The sequence below is a fragment of the Aphelocoma coerulescens genome, chromosome 11 (assembly GCF_041296385.1).
Source record: "Aphelocoma coerulescens isolate FSJ_1873_10779 chromosome 11, UR_Acoe_1.0, whole genome shotgun sequence".
NCBI lineage: Eukaryota > Metazoa > Chordata > Aves > Passeriformes > Corvidae > Aphelocoma > Aphelocoma coerulescens.
In genome coordinates, this window is record NC_091025.1 from 9,189,234 (window position 1) to 9,212,958 (window position 23,725).

Here is a 23,725-nt window from a genome sequence, read left to right on the forward strand (position 1 = left end):
TAAACCAGTAAAATGGATTCTTTTCTCTTTACATTGTTTTGTTAAATCAACAATTGTACAGGGGGTGTGATGTGTGTTTTTTACTTTTGACTGGATAGCACAGAGATAAAAACCTGCTCTGCCTGAGCTCAGGGGCCAGATCACTGTTGTGGTGCCCAGCTATGCACCTGCATCCTCCCTTGTTCCTGCAGTCTGGGGCCAGGCACTGGCAGGCTCCAGTGCAGATCCTTGTCCTTAAAGCGGGGACTTGGCGTGAATGTTCTGCAGGAAGGCTGCACACCTGGAAAACTGCTCAGGGTATCTGTGCAGGGGCTGTTTGGGCAGTGCAGGGGGAGTTCAAAGGACTCATTTCTTCACCCTGTATTTTCTGCAGGTTCACTTGAACAGATGTAGCACAATGAGATGTACTTGACCCACCCACCAGACTGTGATTTGGAGTCAGATCTCTGTTGGTTACATCAGTCTCCACATCACAAAACCAGAGAAAGTGACTGCACAGAATCATTTGAGCCTTAAAATTTTATTATCTTGATTGCATCAACCAGTTATTCCTTTCAGCACCAATAAAAGACAAAAACCCCTCCATATTGTTTAAAATACCTTGTTTTTATCAGGTCTGTGATTGTGGTTTTCTTGCAGGTAAAGAAACCAATGAAAATATTTAAATTTTTCCTTTTTTTTTTTAATACATTTATAACAAAATGTCAGAAGGTGTGTGCTTACCATATAAAAACATTAGGTTCCAGAAGGATACAATACCGAAAAATCATTGAAATAAAAAAAGGTTATCTTATTATAGGACTTCTAAACCTCAGCAATAATACAAGTCTTTAAAAGCATCAAGATTATATTTAAAACAAGATGGTATGGAAAAGTGAGACCTTCAGTAACAATTTGACCCTCATAATGGATAAAATTGGGAGGTTTTCAAAGTGCTTGAATTGTATTTCTGTCCTCATCCTGTAGTGCCAGGAGGAGGCAAAACTGCTTCATTTGTGAGCTGATGATATGTGCTGACACTGCTGTGCTGCTGCGTGATCCAGGGTAGCTCAGACACCAAACTGGGGGCAGTCGGATCAGCTTCGTCTGGACCACCAAACAAAGGCCATTAGAAAAAAACCTCCTTATTGGAATTGTGTGTTCCTTAAATCTTACTGTCTTACCCAACAAGTAGGTCTGAGGGTCTGGCCAGACTAACTGAGAGTGTTTCCGGGATAAAACTTTGTCATGGCACAAGGCAGGTAAACTCCTGCAGCCAGCAGGACACACATCCTCAGGCTGCAGGCTTCTCCTGGAGCCAGGCTCTGGGAGTTTCTGTTTGGGTGCTTTAGGCAGCTTCTACCAAGTGTCCAGGCTGGGATGGACAAAACTGGGCGCCACTGGAATGAGTAAAATGCCTTTTCCCCCAGCATGAGGCTGGGTGTTACCTCGCTGGTGCTCAGCGGCTCTGTCTCTGGGGTGCGTTTTTGAAGTGATCTAAAGTTACCGACTTTGTCAGGACCTGACACCTTCAAAACTTCTGGAAATGCTTGGTTTTCAATGGTCCTCTTTGGGTCTTTTGTTCACTTGTTCTAGAAGTGCTGTTGTAAAATGCAAACTGAACATGAGAAACAAGACGTTATCAAGCTTTTATAAAAAGGTGATACTTCAACTGCAGTATCCCTGGTGAGGGGCAGGTAATAAACCAAGCATAGTCTTATCACTCACTTCTTGAAGATGCCTGAAATCCCAGTACAAAGTGGGATAAGCATAGTAGAGTAAGCTTAACTTGATTTCTTATAAATAACATTCTACTTATAAATTGGGTCATGCTATCCATAAGCAAAGTAGGATTGACATCTAAAAAAGCCTTCCAGGGTTTGATCTCCTGGGCTTGGTCTCTTCAGCCCTGCCCCTTCTTTTTTTTTTTTTTATTATTAATGCAAATATTTTATCCTATAGTGTCTGCCTAAGGCCTGTGATGATTGATATCGTGCCAGTACAGGCATTGTCTGAGTGGATTCTCTGTGGGATATTGGATGGAACTGTGGTGGTTGGAGTGGTATAGGCAAAACTCGTTTTTCTCCTGGAGGGCACTGTCCTGGAAGGGGAAGCCTGTTCATTCCAGCTCACTGCTACAGACACTCTCTGACCCCTGCAAGCATTGCCGAGGCATCAGAAGGCACAGGATCAATGCAAAAAACCAAGGAGCATCTATACAGTGATGCCACAATGCTGAACCTCCCAGCATCATTCCCTTGCAAAGTCACATCCCTAAGACAGTAAATTATAAAGAACTACTTACACTGGTTAAATGTATGTGTATTGTGTAAGAGAACATTTTACAGCTAGCCAGTTCTTGAGCACTGAGGAACTAGGAACAACAAAATCTAAAACAGTTTACTTCAAATTTGAAAAAACATTTCTCAACATATCTCAAAAAGTTGATGAAAGTGGCTGAATTTTTAGTCAGCACAAAGCCACAGAACAAATTTCAAAGTAATTTAGATCATGTTAGTTTTACTGTAAATAATGTAACATTGTTTGGCAGTAGTTCTATGTCCCACACAGTGTCAAATTCAGCTCCTGTAACTGATACTTGGTGAAATTGATATCAAATTGTCATTTACATTGTTAGGAAAACTATTAAAAATACCGTACCTTGTAGTTAGTCTTACTACTGAGAAATAGCTGCTGGGCAGCACACAAATTGCTACTGGTACTGTCTGGGTTTTTTAAAAAAGGTTAATAAAATACAAGCAAGGTAGAAAACAGGATTAAAAAGCATTGGTTTGGGTACAAGTTTTTCTGAATTGGGTGGAGCAATAAGAAACCCGAAAAACACATTGCACATATGTGCACCCTCTGTATAAAGACAGACATACAAAGTGGGAAACTGGTGGTGCACTGGGGTAGTACACTAAAGTCTCTGATTCTGTAAACTTGAATTCCTAATTTTATAAAAAGGGGAACTGAATATGGTTCCATTTTTGAGTCCCCATGGGTTACACTTCAGACTACCCCACGGTTTGGCACAGTACACTTTTAAGAGGCAGTCTCTGCTGAAGGGACCCCAGGACTGGAAAACGAGGCATAAAATGTTTCAAGACCAGGTGCAGAGGGAGAGTGGGAGCAGTGGCCTTGCTGCCTCCTTGGAATTAGCCAATACTGTTAGTCCTGTACTCTCATGACTATTAAGAGTTTCACTATTTGCAAAATCAGGCTGATCTAAGTACAAGTTCTGTTGTTTACTGTAGCTAACTAAGCAAGTACCAGAGGCTGTGCAGACTGAGATTTCTAATTTAGATCTATTCTGATTTAGCTCAAGCTGATTCACAGCAGGTGTAAACTAAACCAAAACAAGAGCGTCCTCAGGAGTTTGTGGGCAGTGTAACTAAAACAGGTTACTTAATGGAGTACACCTAATATTGGGTTAACTCTTCTTAACACAGGGAATTTGTAATGCAAGAAGAAATAACACTAAGGAGATAGGCAGAAGAAACTAAGTAATGGGTGAAACAGAAGGGCTCTCATTGTTCTCCCAACAACACAAACCCTCTGAAATTAAATCCCTAAGAAAATGCCAAGTCTCATTATGGACCTGATTCTTAGTTTTTCATTATTTTTGTTAAGGTTACAGAGGCTGGGTAGGTCAGGTCATGGGGACAAGATGGCAGAGGGGAGCCCCACATCTGAAGAGCTTTATTGGAAAGAACCTATGAATCAGGTGGCAAGACCCCCATTCAGTCTGTGAGTGCATAACAAATGGAGAATCATGTCTCACAGACATCAAAACAGCCTCTGTTCCTGGGAAGCAGTTACCTAAGGCCAATAGTCACAGTTCTCTTCTCTACTCTCCAGCTGGCCACATTCCACTTCCCCTTTAAGTGTACTGATTCCTTTAGAAAATTGTCAGGTTATTCTGCCTTATCAGTCATACACTGTTCTACACCTTTTTCCCCCCAAATGTCACTTATGTTTATTTTTTACTCTATATCTAGCATGCATTTTACAATTCATTTCCCACTTACCCTTTCTAGCTAAGGCAGAATGTTGGCTCTGGTGTTACCAATGGTACTACAGGAATCTATTCACTCTACTGTAACATACATATCCCATACCATAATTCAGAACTGTCCCACGCATGGGAAAGAAAAGACATTACAGGGAAACTGTTTCTTCTTAAGGGAGTAAGTTGCATTTAGAAAGCTGAAGGCCTGATTCTGGAGTCATCATTCAGACAAAACAGTTCATAATTCCAGTGGGAACACAGCTGGAATAAGGGTGGAACTGTGTTCTTAAAGTCTTGATTCCAAATCTTTTAATTATCCTTAAATCAGACAGGAAGATACTGGTCTGCAGATTGAAGAGAGTTGTTTGGTTTAAGGTCTACCTGTCCTGACAGAAGGGTTTGCCAGTCCCAGGACGCTTTGGCTGGGTCTGGTTTGTGCCCTCCCTTCCCTGCTGCCGTTGCCAGGGATGCTGTGCCCGGTTCCTCTCCGGTGCATGCAGTGCGGGCGCATGCGGCTGCTGCAAGCACGAACTACAACTGTCACAGGCTAAAGAAAGAGAAAAAGCTGCAGCTTCGTAGTTAGACAAAGAAATTATGCAAAAAACCATTGAGCAGCACTAACTCACAGACTAAGTACAAACTAAATTGTGCTATATATTAGTATAAAAACATGTTTTAGTAAGAATGGCACTGGTTCAGAAGGAATTAGGACTTCCATCTTGGTTCCATTCGGTCCACAGTGAAAGCATTGTAGTACAGGCCTGCCCTGTTGCCTGAGCCACTTGTGACGGTGGCTTTAGGCCACAGCCCCTTCCATTTCTTCCCTTTTTAGATCCACATTGTTGGTACTTTCTGGGAGTAGCCCAGGTCAGGTCTGGTCATCTTTCCTAACGTGGCACCAGAAATAGTTCATTCTTATTCTCTGATATTTTTGAAATATCATTCATGGCTCCCTCTTCTAATCTCTCAGAGCTGGTCAGTTTTAAGGATCATCCTCTCCCGTAGACACCATGAGACGCATTGCTACTGGTAGGTGGTCTGTCAGGCCTGCTAACTGGGTAATAAAGCTGAACTCTTCCACTTCCTGCAGAAGGAAAACAACAGTAAGAAAAGGAGCTGAAAAATCGGTTTGTCATTCCACACATCAAAACTCAGCCTCTTGGAACTACCTTAGTGTATTACAGAGTGTATTATAGCCAGGCTTGGCTGGGCTAACACGGAACTGCCACTCAGGGCATGTCAGTGGGCTGCAGGGGATGAGGCGAGCCACTGGTAGCACCCAGCTGAGCTGGTCTGCATGAAATCTATTGTACTTTTTCTTTCTATTTGCAGTAACATCTGTGTTGGTCCAGACAGACTCATCTGCAGTGCTGCAGTAGGTGATCTATGTGCAGGGTATGGTAAACACATGTGAATGAGCTCCTCATTTTCACACTGGAATGCTGTACAAGGCAAGATCCTACACTAGGAAGCAGACTGCACCCTACAAGTTCTCCCTCTGGGTAGCTCATGTCAGCTTCTGCCTACATATTGCAGAGTTGTTACTTAGGTAGATTTTCATAGGCATAAAAAACATCCAGACACTTGAAAAGATTAAAAAATGTTCAGACTGCAGGCATAGGAAAAGCATCAAGCAAAACAGTTAGGCAAAAGCTTAAAAGGAGAGAGAAAATGAGGTTGGTTGGTTGTTTTTGAAGAACAGTACAGCTACCAGTGCTGCTGTGGGAATCCTCAAACTCACCCTAACTTTGTTATAGCTTTACAAACATGGTACCTGCATGCAGAAGTGGAAAATAGCAAAGCAGCAGGTCCTCCCAGGAGTATGGGTTTAATCCAACAGAATAGGCTGCAGTGCCATTCAGACAAGTTTGTTGTGCAAGTTACAGCCTTTTTGGCAACTCTGAAACTTACCACTTTCCATTCCAAGTAGACACCTTCTTCTGTATAGAGCATATAGTCAATCCTCCTCCCGTTTCCCTTCAGCGATGCCTTCCTCCCCTTCTGACTGGAACTGTGGTTCTTGCTGGTGGGATAGACTAAGTATCCTTTCCTTCCTTCTTCACTTTCCAGCACCCTATTTCATTAAAAAAACAAACAAAACAAGTTTTAATGTTTAAATGTTTGCTTATCCTTTCCAGTTATGTGTTACCCAAGTTCTGTCCAAATCCCTGGTAAAGGTAATCCCAGTCCCAAAGGACTGTTAAACCTGTAAAGCACATCTTCTTCCAAATGTGTTTTCCAGTATGAGGCTGTACTAACTGCTGACAGTGCTCTTAAAACCCCATGGCAGCCTTGGCATCACTGGTGCTGTCTTAGAACTTCCTTGTAGCCAGAACAAACACTGAGAGGGGCACCTGCTATTGGTACTATAAGGCAGCTCAGAGCCCCTCTGTTGATTTCCAATGTTGCTGAAACTGGCAGAGGAGGAAGTTGTTTCCTGGATTGCTTTAGGACAAACCTGAGCACTTTGATACAAACCTCTCCATTCTGATCAGAGCAATTCCTGAAATTACAACATCCAGCTCTACACACAGCGTGTGGATGAGGACTGGTTTGCAGGAACACACATCTGGGCACATGGTGGTTGGTTTTGAGCAAGTTTCAGCATCAGATTACTGTGTCTTGGACCCCAAGGTCTTACTTCACTAGAAATGACAGCCTAATTTGCTTGATTCCAGTATGTGACACTGCAAACTCCTCCACATGGACATACTCAGCAGGTGTGTTAGCAAGACATTACCTGGCCCAAGGCCACATACAGAAGCACTCAAAACTGAGAATTGGTTTTCTAGGTACCAATCTTGTGTTCAAGGAAATAAGATGCTGCTCCTCCATTAAAATACTTATTTTGGGTGCTTAAACCTTCACTGTAGGTTTTAAACAGAAGACTGTTAAGGCCCTGAGCAACTTGATCTAACTTTGAACTTAGCCCAGCTTCGAATGTGACTTTGGACCAGGTAACCCACATGGGTCCCTGTCACTCTGTTTTTACAGTAATCCTGTGCTGTTCTGTGTTGTTTTGCTGTTGTGTTGGATTTTGAAGGAAACTTGTTTTACCTTCCAGTGTTCTATTTAAAAGCTCTGCCAAAGGAGCACCGAGGGGAACAGACCCAACCGTGTGAGTGAAAGCCAGACTGGGACCCGCCTGTGCTGGGGTTTGTGCTCACGGGTGACATCAAATCCAGCACAGGTGAGTGGCACAGCTGTGCACGCAGAGGGGGCTGCTCAGGCTGTGGTTTTGCTGTATCTGCCTTAAAACACAAACTTTCAAAACCACTTCCTCAAAAATCTCCTTCCTTTACTTACCTGCCAAAACCTGAGCTCAAGGTTCTGTAGTTTCTCTTGTAAGAGTTGATTACACCATTAAGCTGCATCATCAACTGTCTCAAGAGAAACACTGAGCCATGAACTTGGGTCCTAGCAGGCACAAAGCCTTTAATTTCACCTTGGGGAAAAATAAGATATTTTTGGTCACCTGGTTTTTTAAGATTTGACTTGGATGGGTTTTATGGGGTTAGGTTCAGGAATTTTTTTAATGCATGCATGTGAGATTACAGAATGGAGGAAAAACAAGGGATAAACATATGTGATATGTTTTAATGTGTGAGATTCAGATGGTTGTTTGTCAAATTTTGGGGTTTTGGAAGGACCTGAATGGTGGCAGAGGGGACCCAGCAGTGGCTACAGTTGATTAGGTCTCAGTAATGTTATAATCTCTAAGTTTGGGTCAACTGATAGATTCGAGAAGCACTTTATGTGCTTCAGCAGGTAACAGTGACAGAACTCTGATCATGTAGTCATTTGATCAGAACTTTTCTTAACCCCCCCTTCAGACTTAGGGACGTATTGAAGGTTCTTAGATCTTATTATAATCAGTTTATGAAAGTAAACTTTCTTTTATCTGTTGCTTTGTTTTAATAAGTCACATTAAATTAGCTTATTGTCTGCACCCCATTTTGATTCTCCAAAGAGCTCTTGCAAATGATTCACTTCCTTAGATTGTTTTTCTAGGTTGGAAAGGAAGCAAGTTCTTTGATGGTACTAACCTCTTTCAAAAATTATATTTATATTTGGCAAAGCTAATTAAGTAACAAAGTAGAAGAAACTGCTGATTAGCTCTGCAGCACTACTGCAAAAAATATTATTTGCATTAATTTAAAAGATAAATTTGTTTCAGCTTCAGTTATGTCTTTTAAAAAGTCTGTGAGTGCTGCATATTCATTTAACCTGCACAAGTGCTCATGGAAGGGAAACATTAATTTCAAATACATGAGGGAAGCAAATTGTAAGTGTGTGTGCATGTGCTGCTGCTGAGAACTTGCACCTCTCTGGGCTGTGTTTGCTGTTTGTCTCTCCAGGAAGTCAACACAAGTAAAGGACAGCTGGCTCTGCCGTGCTGGCAGTTAAACACTGACAATTTGAGGGAACATTTCTAATTATGACTGAGTTGCACAACTAAACCTGATTTTTATCAGAATAATTGTCGTGATTCATAGGATACAAAGAAAGGGAGAATAAAATAATTGGAACTTTGTTTTTCTCTGATGGGTTTTCAGTCCCAAAAACCCCAGAGCTGGAGTGTGAAAGCCCCATCCCTCAGTTGGTTGGTTGTGTGGTGCTGACCCAGCTGCAATGAGTGAAGGAGCACCAAGAGCAGTGATTGAAAGGGAGCCATAAAGCAAAACTCCCTCATCCCAAACCTCAAGGGACCACCTCTCATTCCAGCCAGAAGCACCTGAGCTAAGGAAGACTTTTCTCACTGATGTTGCAGCCTTTAGCTCAACTGTGAGCCCCTGTCCAGCAGTGGAGACTGGAAAAAACTGCATTTAAATTTTTTCATAACTGTGCTGGAGTGTGCTCTCCTAGACCTGCCTCTGGTCAGGGTTCAGAGATAAAAATGGGCTTATTCCAGTGCTTAACTTGAAGATGACAACCATCTCTGTGAGATGGGATTATTTGCATGGATTTCTTGAAGCCTTTCTGAGCAGAAGCTTGTGTGGCTTCCAGGACTGCGGCAGGGCCCAGGTTGTTACATCTAGCTAATTAATTGTTTGATAATTGTAAATTACCTGCTCATTATTTCTACCAAGTCTGATGTTTTGCGTATGCTGTGCTTAACGCAGAAGAGATCGTTAAGAACGAGTTGTTCTGCTGCTTTTATGGCCTATTTATTTTAGTAATGTGAAATACTTAATTTTATTTATAAACCAGAGAAGAGTGCTGATGAAGAAATAATTCTCTGGATAGCTGACACTGACAATTTAAATATCTGTAAAGCTTCATCAAGGTTTATTATAGAAAAATTTGAGAATGGATCAATTCTAGGTGGTACCCTGGTTTGCTGTGTATATGAAGAGTATTTGTTAGCTACCTAGTGCCCCACAGATGCTGTGCTATTTAATATTTAAATGTCTTTAAAGTCCAGATCCCATTAATTGCTTTAAATTTCCCTGAATTTCTTTGCAAATTCCCTGTTTGCCAGTCCCTTGCAGAGACAGCAGGACAGGTTCCCTTGGCCTCTCATGGAAACCATGGCTTCTCCAATACATGAGCACCTCCACATAGTGCACACATGCAGAGCCCTGTTTCCCTGCAGAAAGAGCCAGGGGAAATTACAGTCTCATTGAGGGGTTTTTCATCAGTGCAATAGAATTATAGCACATTGCAGAAAATTGAAAGCCACACTTAGCAGGCAAGAAGTCTTACATATATTCTGTTCCCAGCACTCAAGGCTGTTTTCCAGTTATCACATCCTGAGGTGCTGTGCATACCCAGAGGTAGCAGAAGTAGTATTCTGAATTCTTTACTGATCATTTGCTTGCTCCCTATTTAATCAGTCATGTATTTGTCAGTGGAACGTAATTGCTGAATACAAGTAACTCTTTAGGGAATAAAACATAATACCCCAAAAGGAATTAATGACACACTGTCTGAAAAGGCCACTTTAAAACACAGGGCTTGTTTGGTTTTTGTTTCTTTTGTTTGTTTGTTTTTGCTTTGTTTTGTTTTTCTTGGGGGATGAAAGGGGTAAGGTTTTGTTTTGGTGTTTTGGTTTTTTTTAAATGCTCCATGCCTGCTTTTGGAGGCATAAAATACAATGTTACACCCACATAGAGACTTGCATTTGCAAACTTGATTCTAGGGCCAAATTTCTTTATTTTTGTTTTCCAGAAGTCCCTTTCACATATACTAAAGTTATGTTTTTAGCATGTGAATAGAAATGTCTGGAAATTTTGTAAGCTCTCAAATGTGCAAAGTAGGATTTGCTGTAATTTTTTTTTTTTTTTTGGATGTAAACTAAACCCACACCTGATGTCTAGAATTCAATTTCTTTGTCCTAAACTGAAAGAAAACTTCAGGGTGTGGCCTTACTTAATACATTCAACCAAGTATCTATCTATGCCATGAAGTGTACTGTGCTTGGTAATGACAATATTAACTGCCTATAATGTACCATTTCCATTATGCGAGTCAACAGAAACATCTGGACTGACTTCTGAATTTAAATAATTGTACCTCTGTAGTATATTTTGGTAATGAATCATTACAACATCTTTTATGGTTAGTCATGATGATAAGGTATTTATTTAGCACAGTAAACTTGCCTTCATGGTGGAGAAGGTGACAAAAGGATTGCCACATTCATTAAGTGCTGCTCTAAAATGTACGAAGCTTATTAATTTCTCTCCACTGGCATATTGTTTAACAAACAGGTATTCAAGAAATACATCTTAAGACTACTGCTAATTAAATTTTTTTTGTATTTCTCATAACCCCACTAGCTCAAACCAAGGACACTTGTTTCTCAATATCAAACACTCTTTAGAAGTGATGCTGCATTAGTATCACTGGAAGATCCTAAGCCGTATTCCTAGTTCTGTCTGATGTGCTATTTAATTCCTCTCTGTATTTGTGAGCTGGTGCTTTTAGGTGTATTGAACTCTGCAATGAATGGGTAACTCAGCAGCTGTTGGGCTGGGGGTGGTATTTTAAACTTTATGGGCTTTTTGAGGAAAACTACATTTCCTTTTGTTGCTGCCCTTTACAGTGCTGTGACTACACAACTGGCTGCCTGCAGAGATTTTCAGAAAAGCTGTCCATGTACCCTTTCTGGGAGTGCTTGGAGTTTCTTGTGCTATGGGCCTGCCCAGGAAGGACCAGCTCTGGAGACAAACAGACACTGCCTGCAGCTGCTGTCATCACCCACTGAAGCCAACCTTATTTGACTTACAGAACCAGCCTCTTTTCCTTGCCTTTATACTCTTCCCCAAACTACCCTGGGTAAAAATTTGGTTATTTGTTTTGTTTTCAGTCCATAAAATACCTCTCACTCTGAACATCTGAAATGTTAAACAGCAAGCAATCAACATGCTTTCTACACAACTGTCTAAAACATGTGGAAAGATTAGGAATTGCATACTTCTGTAGGTTATCTGGGGTGCACACTTCTTCATCATATAATCCTTCAGGATCCAACAGGGTACCTGTGAACAGAAAGGGAGATGTGAGTGTCCCAGCACAGCTCCTGGGATGTGCCTCCTGGGAAGTTCCCAGAGGCACAGGTGGGTGGGAGAGTGGGGACTGCTCTGCCTGAGAGCACACTGTGTTCACTTCTCCTCTCTCCAGACCTCCCTACTGCCTGCCACCTTGCAAATGTCTTCACACTTCCACTTTCTCAGCCCACATGTCTCTGATTTTTTTTCTCCTACCACAGAATAAAGCCTCATTATTAAAAAGTTCTACTTATCTTTATTATCTTCAGTTATAAAAGCTCCTCTGGAGAAAGTATTAATTCCTGTTCTAAAACTTCAGCAAGTTCAACTGAGTCTCACCTGGTATTAATATCTCAGAGTTCCAGGAAATCTTTTACAATACAAACCTTACAAGTTCGTAGAGTTGATTTGCTTTGTTACATCCTCACTGACAGTATTTATTGAGCACCAAATGGAACACTCTGATCAGAAGCTGCAGGCTTTCACTGCATGCACAAAGCACAGAAACAATAATTTGGCTTCCTTCCCCTTCAAGTAATCTAGAGATTATTTTAAAAGTACAATATGTGGGGAAGGCATTCAGGTAGCTTGATGCATGAGTTCTAGAATGTGGACTGAAGTTCAAGATCTCTGTTTGGGTCTTAATTATCATTCCACAAGATATTGTTAGGGTCTATAAAATTTTATGTTATAAAAATACCCCTTATAAATATTTGTCCTCCACCAAATTCTTACTGCTGGTCAGCTGACGCAGCTGCTGCTTAGAGCTGGCTGTGGGTGACAGACAGGGAGGTGTTCCCACACTGAGAGCTAGAGAAGGACTTACCGATTGCCCAAGGTTTATCCTCCCCAGGACCAACTCGACACGGGTCTTTGTAGTGTGTAAACAGAGAATGCTGTTGCTCCAGCTTGTCCTCTGCAGGGAAAGAACAACCCCAAGAAAAGGCACATCAGCTCCTGGTTGTGAACCTCTGCACGACTGTGTGTTCTGCCACAAGAGGAACACCAAGTCCTCGTTTCTCCTCAGTATAAATACCTAGGTTTGATTTGAATCACTTCAGCCATAGCTTTACTGCACAGCAGGATCTTGCCTCAGTCAGAAATTCCAGCAAATGTTTGCTAATAAAAGTGCCTTCCTATGCTTTCTAACAAAGTCTTTTCTGTGAAAGATATTCTTGGTAGTTTTTAGCTCTAAGCTGAAGTGAAAATTTTCCAGTGTATTTCCTCCCTCTGCCATTGCTTTGCTCACACAGTACAAAACTCTTGTTGAGATAGAACACCCAGAGGAGAGCTGGGCTGGCTTCCCAGTGGCAAAAGGAATGGCTGTTTGTGGGCATATTTACACATCTCAGTAAGTTTGAAGATAAAACCTTATGCTTTCTTTGCTTCAGAAGAATTCCCTGACTGAATGTTTTCCAAGCTATAACAGATAAGGGAAAGGACAGGCAATTGATAATTTGCTTGGGATGTTATCTACAGCATTAAAGCCATTCTAAACATAATCAGCATGACCTATCAACCTTAAATTAAATTCTTCCTAGTTGCTACTGTGCTCCTTGCATTGAAAGCATACAGCACATCAAGCTCCTTGGATCACTTGGTAAGATATCCCACAAAAACGAGCACACCAGCATTTCAGAGCCTGAGCAGACCAGCAAGTTCCAGTTCTGTGTGTGCTGCTTATCAATGCATTCGCCATAGCCAGGAAACAAACTGGAACGTGAAAATGCCAATGGCTACAATTTCACTGTTAAATGGCAAAGAAACTGCAAACAGCTCCTGAAAACTTCCTTACAGCACTTAACACGTTTTACAAGGTTAGAACATCTTAGCAACACTTGAAGGCTCTCTCTTGGGATCGTCAGAATATTCACCTGAGTTTGGAGCTGCTGCTGCTGTCGTGTATTTGTCACTGTCTATGTGCCAAGAGAATGTGTGAAATGGGAAATAAAGTCTGAAACAAAACTCTGAACTGTGAGTTGTGTCTCTTAGAGCCCAGTTCACACACCAAGGATCACATCAAATCTCCTTGTGTAAAACGCTGGTCTTGCCAAGTGAAGAAGCTGCTGATCTCTCTGCCGAACAAAAAGGTGGAGTGAAGCAGTGCTGTGCTCACAGCTGTTGGCTAGTTTGCCGTTTTGTTATTCACAGTCTTTAGTACAGCTGACTGACAGTTCATCCATCTCATTACATCTTTCCAGCTAGCTCTTGTAAAGCTCTCAGTCTTGAGAACATCCTCAAAACTGCAAGGAGATTGAAAAACTAATTTTTCTGGGAATCCTGGGGTTGTGGCACATGATTGGAGGACTGACCCTCTCTAAGTTCTGCCAGGTGGGCAATGCAGAGAATTCTCTTTCTGTCTGAGCAGCCAATGGGTTTGTTTAATATTTACTGAAAAGTAGAAGATGAAATCTTTGCCATTTTTCATATATCTGAGTTTTCCCTTGTTGCATCATTTGTCTACAGAATGTCCCTCAAAGCCAAGATAGATTAAAAATTATTCATTTACAACTGTGGCACTGACCATGACAAGTCATAGCTGATGACACAAAACTTTACCCATCTGTTTGGAAGGCTTTTTTTTTATGCTAAAAGCTTTAAAAACATAATGGACTTTTACACAAGTCAGTCCAAAGCAACATGACAGTAGGTAACTTTCTAATAACATTCCCACTAAGTGTGAATTCCCTGTATAATGTTGCCATAATGTTCTGTAAAGCTGGAGGGGAAAACTGAGTTGCAGAAAATTTGTCATAAGCGTAAGGTCACTCATGGATCTAAAGATCTTTGAAAACCGTACTGTCAATATAACTAAGAATAGAAGCTTGGTATTCACTAAAACATTAATTAGCTGTTGAATCAGTCTGTGAAGTGGGAAAGGATACAGAAAATCATAAAGAGAATTACAGGAAGCTGATTATTGCTTAAAAAAAACTTAAGATACTCAATTAACCTATAATGCTAACAAATGTCCCTAAAACAATGAGTAATGTAAGAATGGAGGAGAGAACTTTAAAACATTGCATTAATCTTGCTTAGTACATATGGAAAGAAAGTAATCTGAAAATAAAAAAATTAAATAGCCAGATTAATTCCAGTTTCCAGGCTGGGTGCATTTTAAAGGGGAGGGTGATGTAAATAAGCGTCAGAGATAGCAAAGATAAAATTAATTTTTATAACCCGTTTTCAATCCTCTTTAGCAGCAGTTGCAACGTTTACAACTATTATTTGCAAAAGGAAATTGTTATTTTTACTTTTTCATTAAAAAGACAGCTCAGAATTGCATTAATTATGCTCTGTACTTCTTGTGCAAGATCTTGGGTAGAGTGCCAACACTTCTCAGGTGGAGAGTCCTGACCATATGTTCTGCCTCACAGCTTCACTCCCATCTCTCTCCTCATGCTGCAGAGCCCATTCACTCTCGATTTGTGATCTGACTGGGCAGTCTCCCATTTAGTTTGCATCAGCCTGTTTATTTCCTTGATGGACACCTTTGCCTCCAGGCCACTCCATCCAGCCAACAACGTTGCAAGTGAAATGGTCAAATCACAGCAGATGTGTCTATTTGTGTCCCCAGCTTCTGCCTCTCTTGCCCAGCACTGCTGCAGCCCCCTGGGCCTGTGTGGCAGCTTGGGCAGCTGAAGAGCTGGTATTGACCACTTCCTTCCTGTATTCCCTCAAAAACTCACCACCACTGCTGCATTATACTTCACCCTAAGATGTTTTTGTCTGACTACAGCATTCTGTAGCCACTGCCACTTACTGCTCACCTCCACCATTCAGAGCACTGGCCAGCACCTCGCTAACCATTCCAAGTTTCCTTTGGATCCCAAGTTGTGATTGATTTACTGTTTGTACCTATGAGCTAGAAACGAGTGAGACAAGGGCTTGGGTTTGGGTTGGTGGTCTTTTCTACCCAATTAAACGTTTCTCCAACTTTTCTAAAATCCTCCATTTCAAGTGTCTGATACAAGTAGTGAGATTAGAGATAATAGTTAGGGGGGTTTTAGATCAGACAATACTTTTTGTTACAATTGCTTCTGGTTGCTCTCTACCTCAGTTACCTGAGACTTCTTATAAAGACTACAGAATCCACTGGGTGCTGTTCCCAAATTCACCTGTTCATCCACAACCCCTGATCTGAATTGCTGAATCCCACTTGGGATGCTGCAGCCCGAGCTCCCTTGGGCACTGTCCCTGTGTCCCCCCTCCCTGGACCTGCCCTGTGCTCTCTGTGTGGCAGCATTTCAGCTGTGGCCCCTCAGCCCCAGCCACTGGTCCATGTGCCAGCTCCACACCAGCAGGGAGCTCTGCTGGACGCCTGAGCTGGACAGAGCAGGGAGGCACAGAGGATACATGGACACAATGCTCTGCACTCCATGTTGGCAATTTAACTGTTAACACAGCATAATATCCATGTTTGGAAAAAGCTTCCATCTCTGTGAACTCACCACCAATTAATTATGGTTTTGTGGAGTTCTTTTTTTATTACCCTCAGCATTCAATTAAAAGAAAAAACAAATTTCTTTTAAAAAACCCAAGTACATAGCATGAGTTAATTTTTTTCCAAGATTGATTCAGCAATGTTGAATTCTCTCTGCAGCATTAGTCTCCTATGTGTATATATGTACTACTAAATTATTTTTAACTGCATTAATTTACTACTTTTTCTCCACAAAAATCCCATAGCATACATGTCTCTCATCAGTAATTAAAACTGTAGGACAGTAAGTGTCTACCTAATTCAAGTGAAGCTAAACCACTGTATCTGTCCTCATTATTGCTATCACAAGTCACAAATTATTGCTCTTTGTGCCTTAAAACCCATCATGCTTAATTATTCCACAGAGCTCATGGGATGAGCCAAGGGGAGTAGCTGACACTTAAAGCTCATACCTATTTTAGAAGTGTCTGTAGCAATTAAGTTTTTCCTAGCAAAAGCCAGTCATAATTTAGTATATAGTCATATACTGCTATAACCCACAGGGATCAAGAACATTCCTATTCCTTTTCAGGACTGGTAGACACCAGGAAAAGGCAAACCTTGTCTTACCAGAGGAGCAGTTATCGAAGTTGAGATCTCCACAGAGCACATCAAAAGCCACCAGCTCCTCTGGATTGGCTGTACTGGAGGAGGAGGTAGATTTTCTGAATTCAGACAGCCAATCTTGAAGCATATCCAGTTGCTCACATCGAACAGTAGTGTCTCCTGCAGCAAACAGACAAACAACCAAAACAAGGAGTGAGACCTCCTTCTAGAATGTTACTCAGCCACGTATCAGTTGCTGAGCTATTGGCAGACATCCAATTTCCTGAGAAAAAGGCTGCAAGACAAGAAATTATGTGGCCAGAAGTGCACTCATAGTGCTTAGCCTGTTAGGAAGTCCGGTAGGAACAACACTTTTTGATGGTTTTAAGTATCTCCTTCTGGAACCAGTCACATCTGAAGAAATGAGAAGTGCCCTGTGCTGCAGACAACCAGCCAAAATGATGTCTCTTGCTGTAGGAGAATCTGATGCACTACATTTATAACCAGAAATTCAGAGTTAAAATCCTACTTCAGGCAGAACTAGACAGTATGTTCTGGGGTAAATCACTTGATCTTGCTTTGCTTTCTAATTTTTAAAAATGAAATATACATCAGGGTTAAATTCATCTTACTTATACTGTAGTAGTCCATCTGAGGATGAGTTCTATTTATGTTCAAGTAAGAATGCCTAAACTGAAAGTATTTTTTCATATTTCTAAAGGCACATGTTAGAAGCAGGTTTAGGTAGGCAGGAATTCAGAAATAACCACATTCTTTTCACCAGTTCTGGGGAGTTACACCATGATTTTTTACATGAAAGGGCTGAGATTGATTGGTTGCCAAATGGAACCATCTGACACACAGAATAGCTCTTTAATTACAGCAACTAACCACACTTAACTTCAAGCACATTAGGTGACATGAAGTCTAATAAAAAATGATTACTGTCTCTCTCTTACAATGATTACAGCAAATCATTTTGATGTGGGCAAAGGAGCAGATAGATACATTCTAGAAACAATTCTTTACCATATTGTCTTCCCTTTTCATTTTCACTGTCCCTACAGTTAACAGCTATAATTTTGCTTGTTCCAGATTTTCAAAGATATATCAAGTCAGAACATTACTTTTCTTCAAAGTAAAAGATTTGTCTTCAAATGCCAGAATCAGAAGGAAAATCAGTAAACCCAAAATTACTTAGTCTGAGTAGAATTTTACTTTCACATAATTTACTACTTTGTAAAACCTATTTAAAACATCAGTTATGTATGTCCAGAGCTGCTTTTAGAGGCCACTGTGGAGATGGTGAATATTTAAGTCTACACCCTCACAGTTTATTAATCACTCATCTCAACTGCAGCTGTCACCAGGACTCTTTAGGGACTCTTAAAAAATGAGCTCTGCAGCCTTAGTACTGTTACTGCATTAGTACACACAGACTCCAGAGTCCTGGAGTCCCATTAGGACTTCACCTTCCAACCACTATTACTCTGTGAAGGGCTGGAATTTCAACAACATCTCAGGGCAGGGGTGAGCAGGAAGGTGTTAAAGCAACAGTTAAAAGCAAACAGAATCAGAAATGTTCAACCAAGGATTATTTGACACAATACTAAATAATTAAAAGAAATATTGAAAAGACCATGACTAGGGAAGGAGGGTTTTAAGTAGGTTCTGACATTGACTCATCTCTTCAGGCTGGTAATTCCAACAGCAAAAAATCTGATCTTTTTCTTCTGCTTGTGTTACTCCTAATAAACCTTTACCAGCTGGGCTGTAATATAAAAGCAGATGCAAGCATTTCCCAGATCTATTCCCTAACCTACAGTTTCTAGTTACTTGTACCTCAGGGTTACATCGTACCCTACTCACACAGCTTGACACAAATCCAGACCAACTTACTCTTGGGAAAGCCCCTTGCTATGACAGCACAAGAAAGCCCTACAGTGAAGATGGAGCTAAACAAAAGCACAGCAAATAGGTCACATGGAATAATTAGAGCCTGGAGCAGGTGACACTCACTACAAAAGGTGTGCGTGACTAACAGATCCATTCTGCTTAGATCAAGATAGGGGCAAAATTACAGATTCATGGAATGTATCAGCTTGTGAAAGGGACCTCTGGAGATCATACAGTCCAGCCCTTCTGCCCAAGCAGGGGTCACCTACCTCTTGTCCCTTTACTGGACCCCACTGAGGACAGGCTGCCTCCATGTTCCTTGCACCCTCCCATCAGGTATTTACACTTTGACAAGAGCTTTCTCCTCCTGAAGCTGTCCCAGGTTTCTCATTCCTGGTGAAGCTTATCCAAATTCATGGACTGTCCTCCTTTTGCAGCATCTGAATCTTCCTCTCCTGTCTCCTCTCCTTAGGCTGTACTTTCTTCTGACATGCCATTGTTTCCTCATAACATAACTTTTAAGCATTGTGCTTGTTGACAAGAATGCAGTAAAATCCCATTCCCCACAAAGTCCCAATTACATAAATTGCTTCATTTTCTAAGATGGGCTTTTACATTCCTTAATGGTGAAGGGTTTTTTACTCATTTTCTGTGAATTATCCATCTGGCATGGCTTCACCAAATGAGAAATAAAATAACAGGACCATTACCACATGGGCATAAAACTCAGGCAGCAACCTATCTTAGATCAGCGTGAAAAATATAGCAAACCACTTGACTGAAACACATAAAAGTAACATTCTCCAAAACATAAAAATCTTGAGAAAAACAAGAGACATGCAGGCAAAATGATGTTGTGTCTGATAAGATGCACTGTTGTTACTAGAAAAGCATTAACTGCACAGTGACATACATCTCTCTCTCTGAGGATGCTGAGCCTTTGTAACAGCCCTGTACAGCTTTTAACCTCAGGGCTCGACAGGTAAGCAGTAGCCTTGGAGCTCTGGGAACATGACTTTCATCTGTCTTTAGCAAAGTGCAGGACTTGTGACAGCCCGGCAGCCCTGACTATCCCCACTAGAGGTCACAGAAGTAATTGCTCTTCAGAGCACTACTGGGAGCCGGGGCATGAAGTCAGCTACATTTCCAGGACGCAAGATGGAATCCCTCTAATGAATCCCTCTAATGAATGACTTGAATGTATCTGTTTTCTGAGATTAGTATTATCCAGCTCACTGCAGCTCTCAGCAGGTACTGCATGTATCCACATGCAAAAGTTACTACTCAGACCCGAGTCTCAGCATTTCCCAATGATCAATAGCTTTGGAGATGAAGATAAGTGAACACATCAGACACCTAAGTAGAAGAGAAGCCACAGCTGCATCCAGAACACTCAGGGGAACAGACATTTCAGGAACTGCTCCTGAAGTGAAATAGCATCAGTAAATATTAACAGAAGAGAACTAGGTAGTATCTACCAACAAAGGTTCAACTTCTTAAATGTTTAGATAGAATCAGTGATCTGACTGCCTCCAGGGATTAGCCAGAGAATACAGATTTGTGCTAATTCCTCTGCACTCTTTTCTTCAGGAACTGGCCTGGAAAAATGCACATAATTGTGTTGTGACTGGTTCCTGCAGTCATCATCTCCAAATTCTATGAAAGCTCCTTTCAGCTTCAAGTTTTGTGGAAGGATGAAAGGGTAATATGGGGAACTTCAGCCAGCATAGATACTTCACCTTTGCTCATCGTAGAATAATCATACTTGCCCTTTCCATTCACTTTGAAAACACTTGAGTGAAACCCTGGCTTCAGCTAGAACTCAGGCAAGTACTATACACTGACTGTTCTGTCCTACTCTGAAAGACATTGGAAGGAGCACTATGGTTGTAGGACAAAGCAGATACAGGCCTAGTCGCAGGAAATTAAAAGATCTAGGGGAGGTGCTGCAGTATGGGATATACTGGCAGGGAACCTGGGGAAGAAGAGCAAAAAGACTTGCAAAGTGTAGGATGTAAAGGCTAGTCACAAAGAAAAACTGATTCCATGTCACAAACCAAAGGCTTCACGTCAGCTGTGAGACAGGCTGTGTCACACCTGACTATGTGCAGACCCCTGCACTTGAAATACTTAATCCAGGGTAGACTGAGGAAATAAAATAAACCAAAGTAAGAACAAACCACCTAAAAACCCAAAGGAACAAAGCCCCCTTTTATTCTCCCGGGTTACTTTTCAGCTAGGTCAGGTCCCCAGTCAGGTACAGTGCAGCCTTTGACAGCTGGGGTAGCATAGCTGAGAGGAGAGGGAAGGACAGACTGCCCTGGTATGGATATGCAGGCTTTGCTGCTTCAGAAACATCTGTGGAATCACTGCCTAGGGATGCTCAGCACAGGAGTTACTCCTGATTGCACAATTTGAAACACTGAGAGAGCTTTCTCAGTGCTGAGTTCTGCTTCAGCTGTGTGTAGGCTTGGGTACCTGAAACTGCGGCTAGAGAAGTGTGGGTTCCCAGCAGCTGGACTGCCAGTGGCTACATTCACACTAAATGCAGAGCAGGGATGTGAACAGGTTATGAGATAGCATCCAGCAGGCTACATCATTTGGGCTGGTGCTGGAGTAGCTTGAGGCTTACTCTGCATTGATGGCTTGGTGGGGAGTCTGAGAGCCGTGACTCAACAGGACTCGGGATGTGGGTGGATTCAAGGCAGCAAAACCTGCCCAGAACATTAATCACTGACTAATCAAAAGGCATAAAAGAACCATGTAAAATTAACAGCCCCATGGAAAATAACTACATCAAATCTCATTAAAGGATCCCTTCATTTGTCACTGAAATGCAACTATTTCCACAGTGGAAATGAAGAGCTGCTTCATAGCAGTAACCAGTATCAGGCAGAGACCTGAGAAGAAAAGCTACATCTAATTCTAAAGTTTCTTGAAAAAGTTGAGGGTCAGGTCTGAACAAATGGTAATTGCTCAGAAGAGAGTTGAGCCAGCACATCCCTTGAGAAAAGCATTAGTAGCTAGTCCCTGATCACAAGCAGTTGGATCATTTCACTTTATACTTCCGTAAGTATTGGAACTGTCAAGTGTAAGTTTATGTATCCTAGAAGGGAAACCAGGTTGCACTCAGCTATGTATGACAAGATGATTTAAATGGCTGACCTTTTAAACACTGCTTGTTTTTATAGATACACATCTTTACATCGTTAAACTGGTCTTTTGGATAATTTGTTTAATGTGTGAATGTTATGAATCAAATGATGCAAATCAGAAAGCACAGCTCTGCCAAACTTACGAACTTTAGTTTTCCATTTCATTACATAAACAAATATGATATATCTAGTGACAGACTCTTAAAGCATTGTCTGCTCTATTTGAATGTAGTTTGAACCAGATAAACCCAAAACTATGAAGCAGGAAAAAAGGTTGTGGTTTACCCTTGAACAAACTTTAGGTTGACTGTGAAAATACAACATTACTTCCCCTTTCTTCCTCCCTCCCCCCTCTTCCTCTTTAGTATTTTAGGGATTTCACAATGTGGTTATCAAGGACTAACTGAGAATACGTGACTAGGTAGTAAAAAGGAACAGGACTGAAAACTAGAAACAAAACCCAAAAAACTAAACGAAACTGGAACAGCAATAAATCTCAGCTCCACAAGAGCAATCTCACAGTACATTACCGTAAGTTAAAAATAGAAAAGCAGAGAAGGTTGTTACATTGTTAAAAAGTAGCTGAAAAATTCATTAATCTTTTTTAGAACCATCCAGTCTCTCTAATGGACTTGAGGGACGGGCAGTTTTGTTCCCAAGTCCCTGTGTCACTGAGGCAGGGATGGAGCAGCAGAATGCTGCCACATGCTCAGCACACTGGTGCAAAGCTCCACCATCCACGTGCAGCCCTGCCTTGCCTTGGTCCCAGCACATGGGCTGTCAGCAGCCAGTCTGACAGGGCTGTCTTCTTCCAGCAGCCAAGAGCACAAGAATCACAGTCATGTTAAATAAATGAAGGGTATCTAACCCTCTGGCTAAATAAAATGCTGATCATACTCAAAGTAAAGGTCTGTATATTTGGCTTTTATTACTATACCTACTCTAACTACAGAACTGCTTTTAAACATATGACCAAGAGAATTTTCCAGTGAGTATATTAACTTGCTAATCATTTATGGATGAAATTTGCAGGTCAAAAGCCAGAGAATTTTGGCTTTTTCCACCAGAAATCAGCAGCTAGAATTAGTGTCCCAATATGTATCTTCTGATTATCCCCCAGTTACGTACAAAGAAATTTTTGTTTATATGCTGATACTCACAGTACGGGTTATTAAATGTTGTTGAGTAACAATGATAGTAATGTATTTCTAAAATACCAGTATTTAGTTAGGAGGGAGCAAAGTTCCCAAGGGACATTTTTTGTTTGTGCCCTATGATAATTACTCTGGGACTGAAGATGTGAAGGGTTGGGGATACTTGTCTACCCTGCTTTGCAACACATGCTGCACCTGACTGTGAGAAACACAGGAGGGGCAACACTCTGGCTCCTTGTACACAGTAATTCCACCACAGGTCTGGAAATAGTGACAAACTTAGATATGAATCTTAGGACAGTACCTGCAATAGCTTGCAAGTGAGTGCAGGAAATGTATCCCACAATTCTTTGGTCCTGAGGTGTACTTCCCACTTGCACCTGGAAGGGAGGAAATAAAAAGGTGATTAATGGAAGAGCTCATACAACTCTGCTTCCAAGCCCATCTGTGTAGCCTTTTTCACCACTCTTTCCAACTCCCTTTTGAAAACAGACATAAACACAAAACCACCAGAGACACACACTGGGGCTTACTGGTTTTACTGGGGCTTGTGGCCAGCCCCTTTGCACATTACCATGTTCAGTGTTTTGATTTTGATCTGCAACACATCCAAAACCCTTACTTTCTCCTGTTCTTTGCAGTGCCCCTCGTTCCCTGTCCCAGCTCTTGTTCCTGTGTAAGATTCAGGCCCACCACTCCAGTGCCTTATAAAACTAATACCACCAGCAGCCTGATTCTTGGTACCTGTGTATGACTAGAATATAAAAGGAAAAAATGCCACAGGCATCTAGGGAAAAGGATGAAACATTAAATAAATATTGGTTTTGATCACGTTTTATCCATTCCACAGCAAGTGTTGGATTTTGACGGATTTTTTACATTCTTCTACAAAGGTGTTGGGGGCCTTGCTGTGCCTCAGCAGTGTTTGCATCCTTCAGCTCACATCAGCAGCCCCCATGCCTGTCAAGCAGACAAAACAATATGTGAGGTCCTGTTCTTACACACAG

General features: G+C 41.5%; 1 protein-coding gene across 6 annotated transcripts in view; it reads right to left on the bottom strand.

Moving 5' to 3' along the window:
• Positions 1-431: 431 nt before the first annotated feature.
• Positions 432-23,725, bottom strand: part of SMPD3 (sphingomyelin phosphodiesterase 3) — a 79,030-nt gene continuing 55,736 nt past the window's right edge. For 5 of the 6 annotated variants that reach the window (XM_069026989.1, XM_069026986.1, XM_069026988.1 and 2 more), the window contains 6 exons: positions 23,023-23,098; positions 16,538-16,693; positions 12,311-12,400; positions 11,412-11,475; positions 5,903-6,065; positions 432-5,075 (listed from right to left, as the gene is read on the bottom strand). In XM_069026989.1, the coding sequence (XP_068883090.1) occupies positions 4,974-5,075; positions 5,903-6,065; positions 11,412-11,475; positions 12,311-12,400; positions 16,538-16,693; positions 23,023-23,098 (651 nt within the window). In that variant the 3' untranslated portion in view covers positions 432-4,973. Of the gene's footprint in view, positions 5,076-5,902; positions 6,066-11,388; positions 11,476-11,870; positions 11,970-12,310; positions 12,401-16,537; positions 16,694-23,022; positions 23,099-23,725 lie in introns of those variants that run through there. The other variant, XR_011154474.1, reaches the window with a different exon arrangement.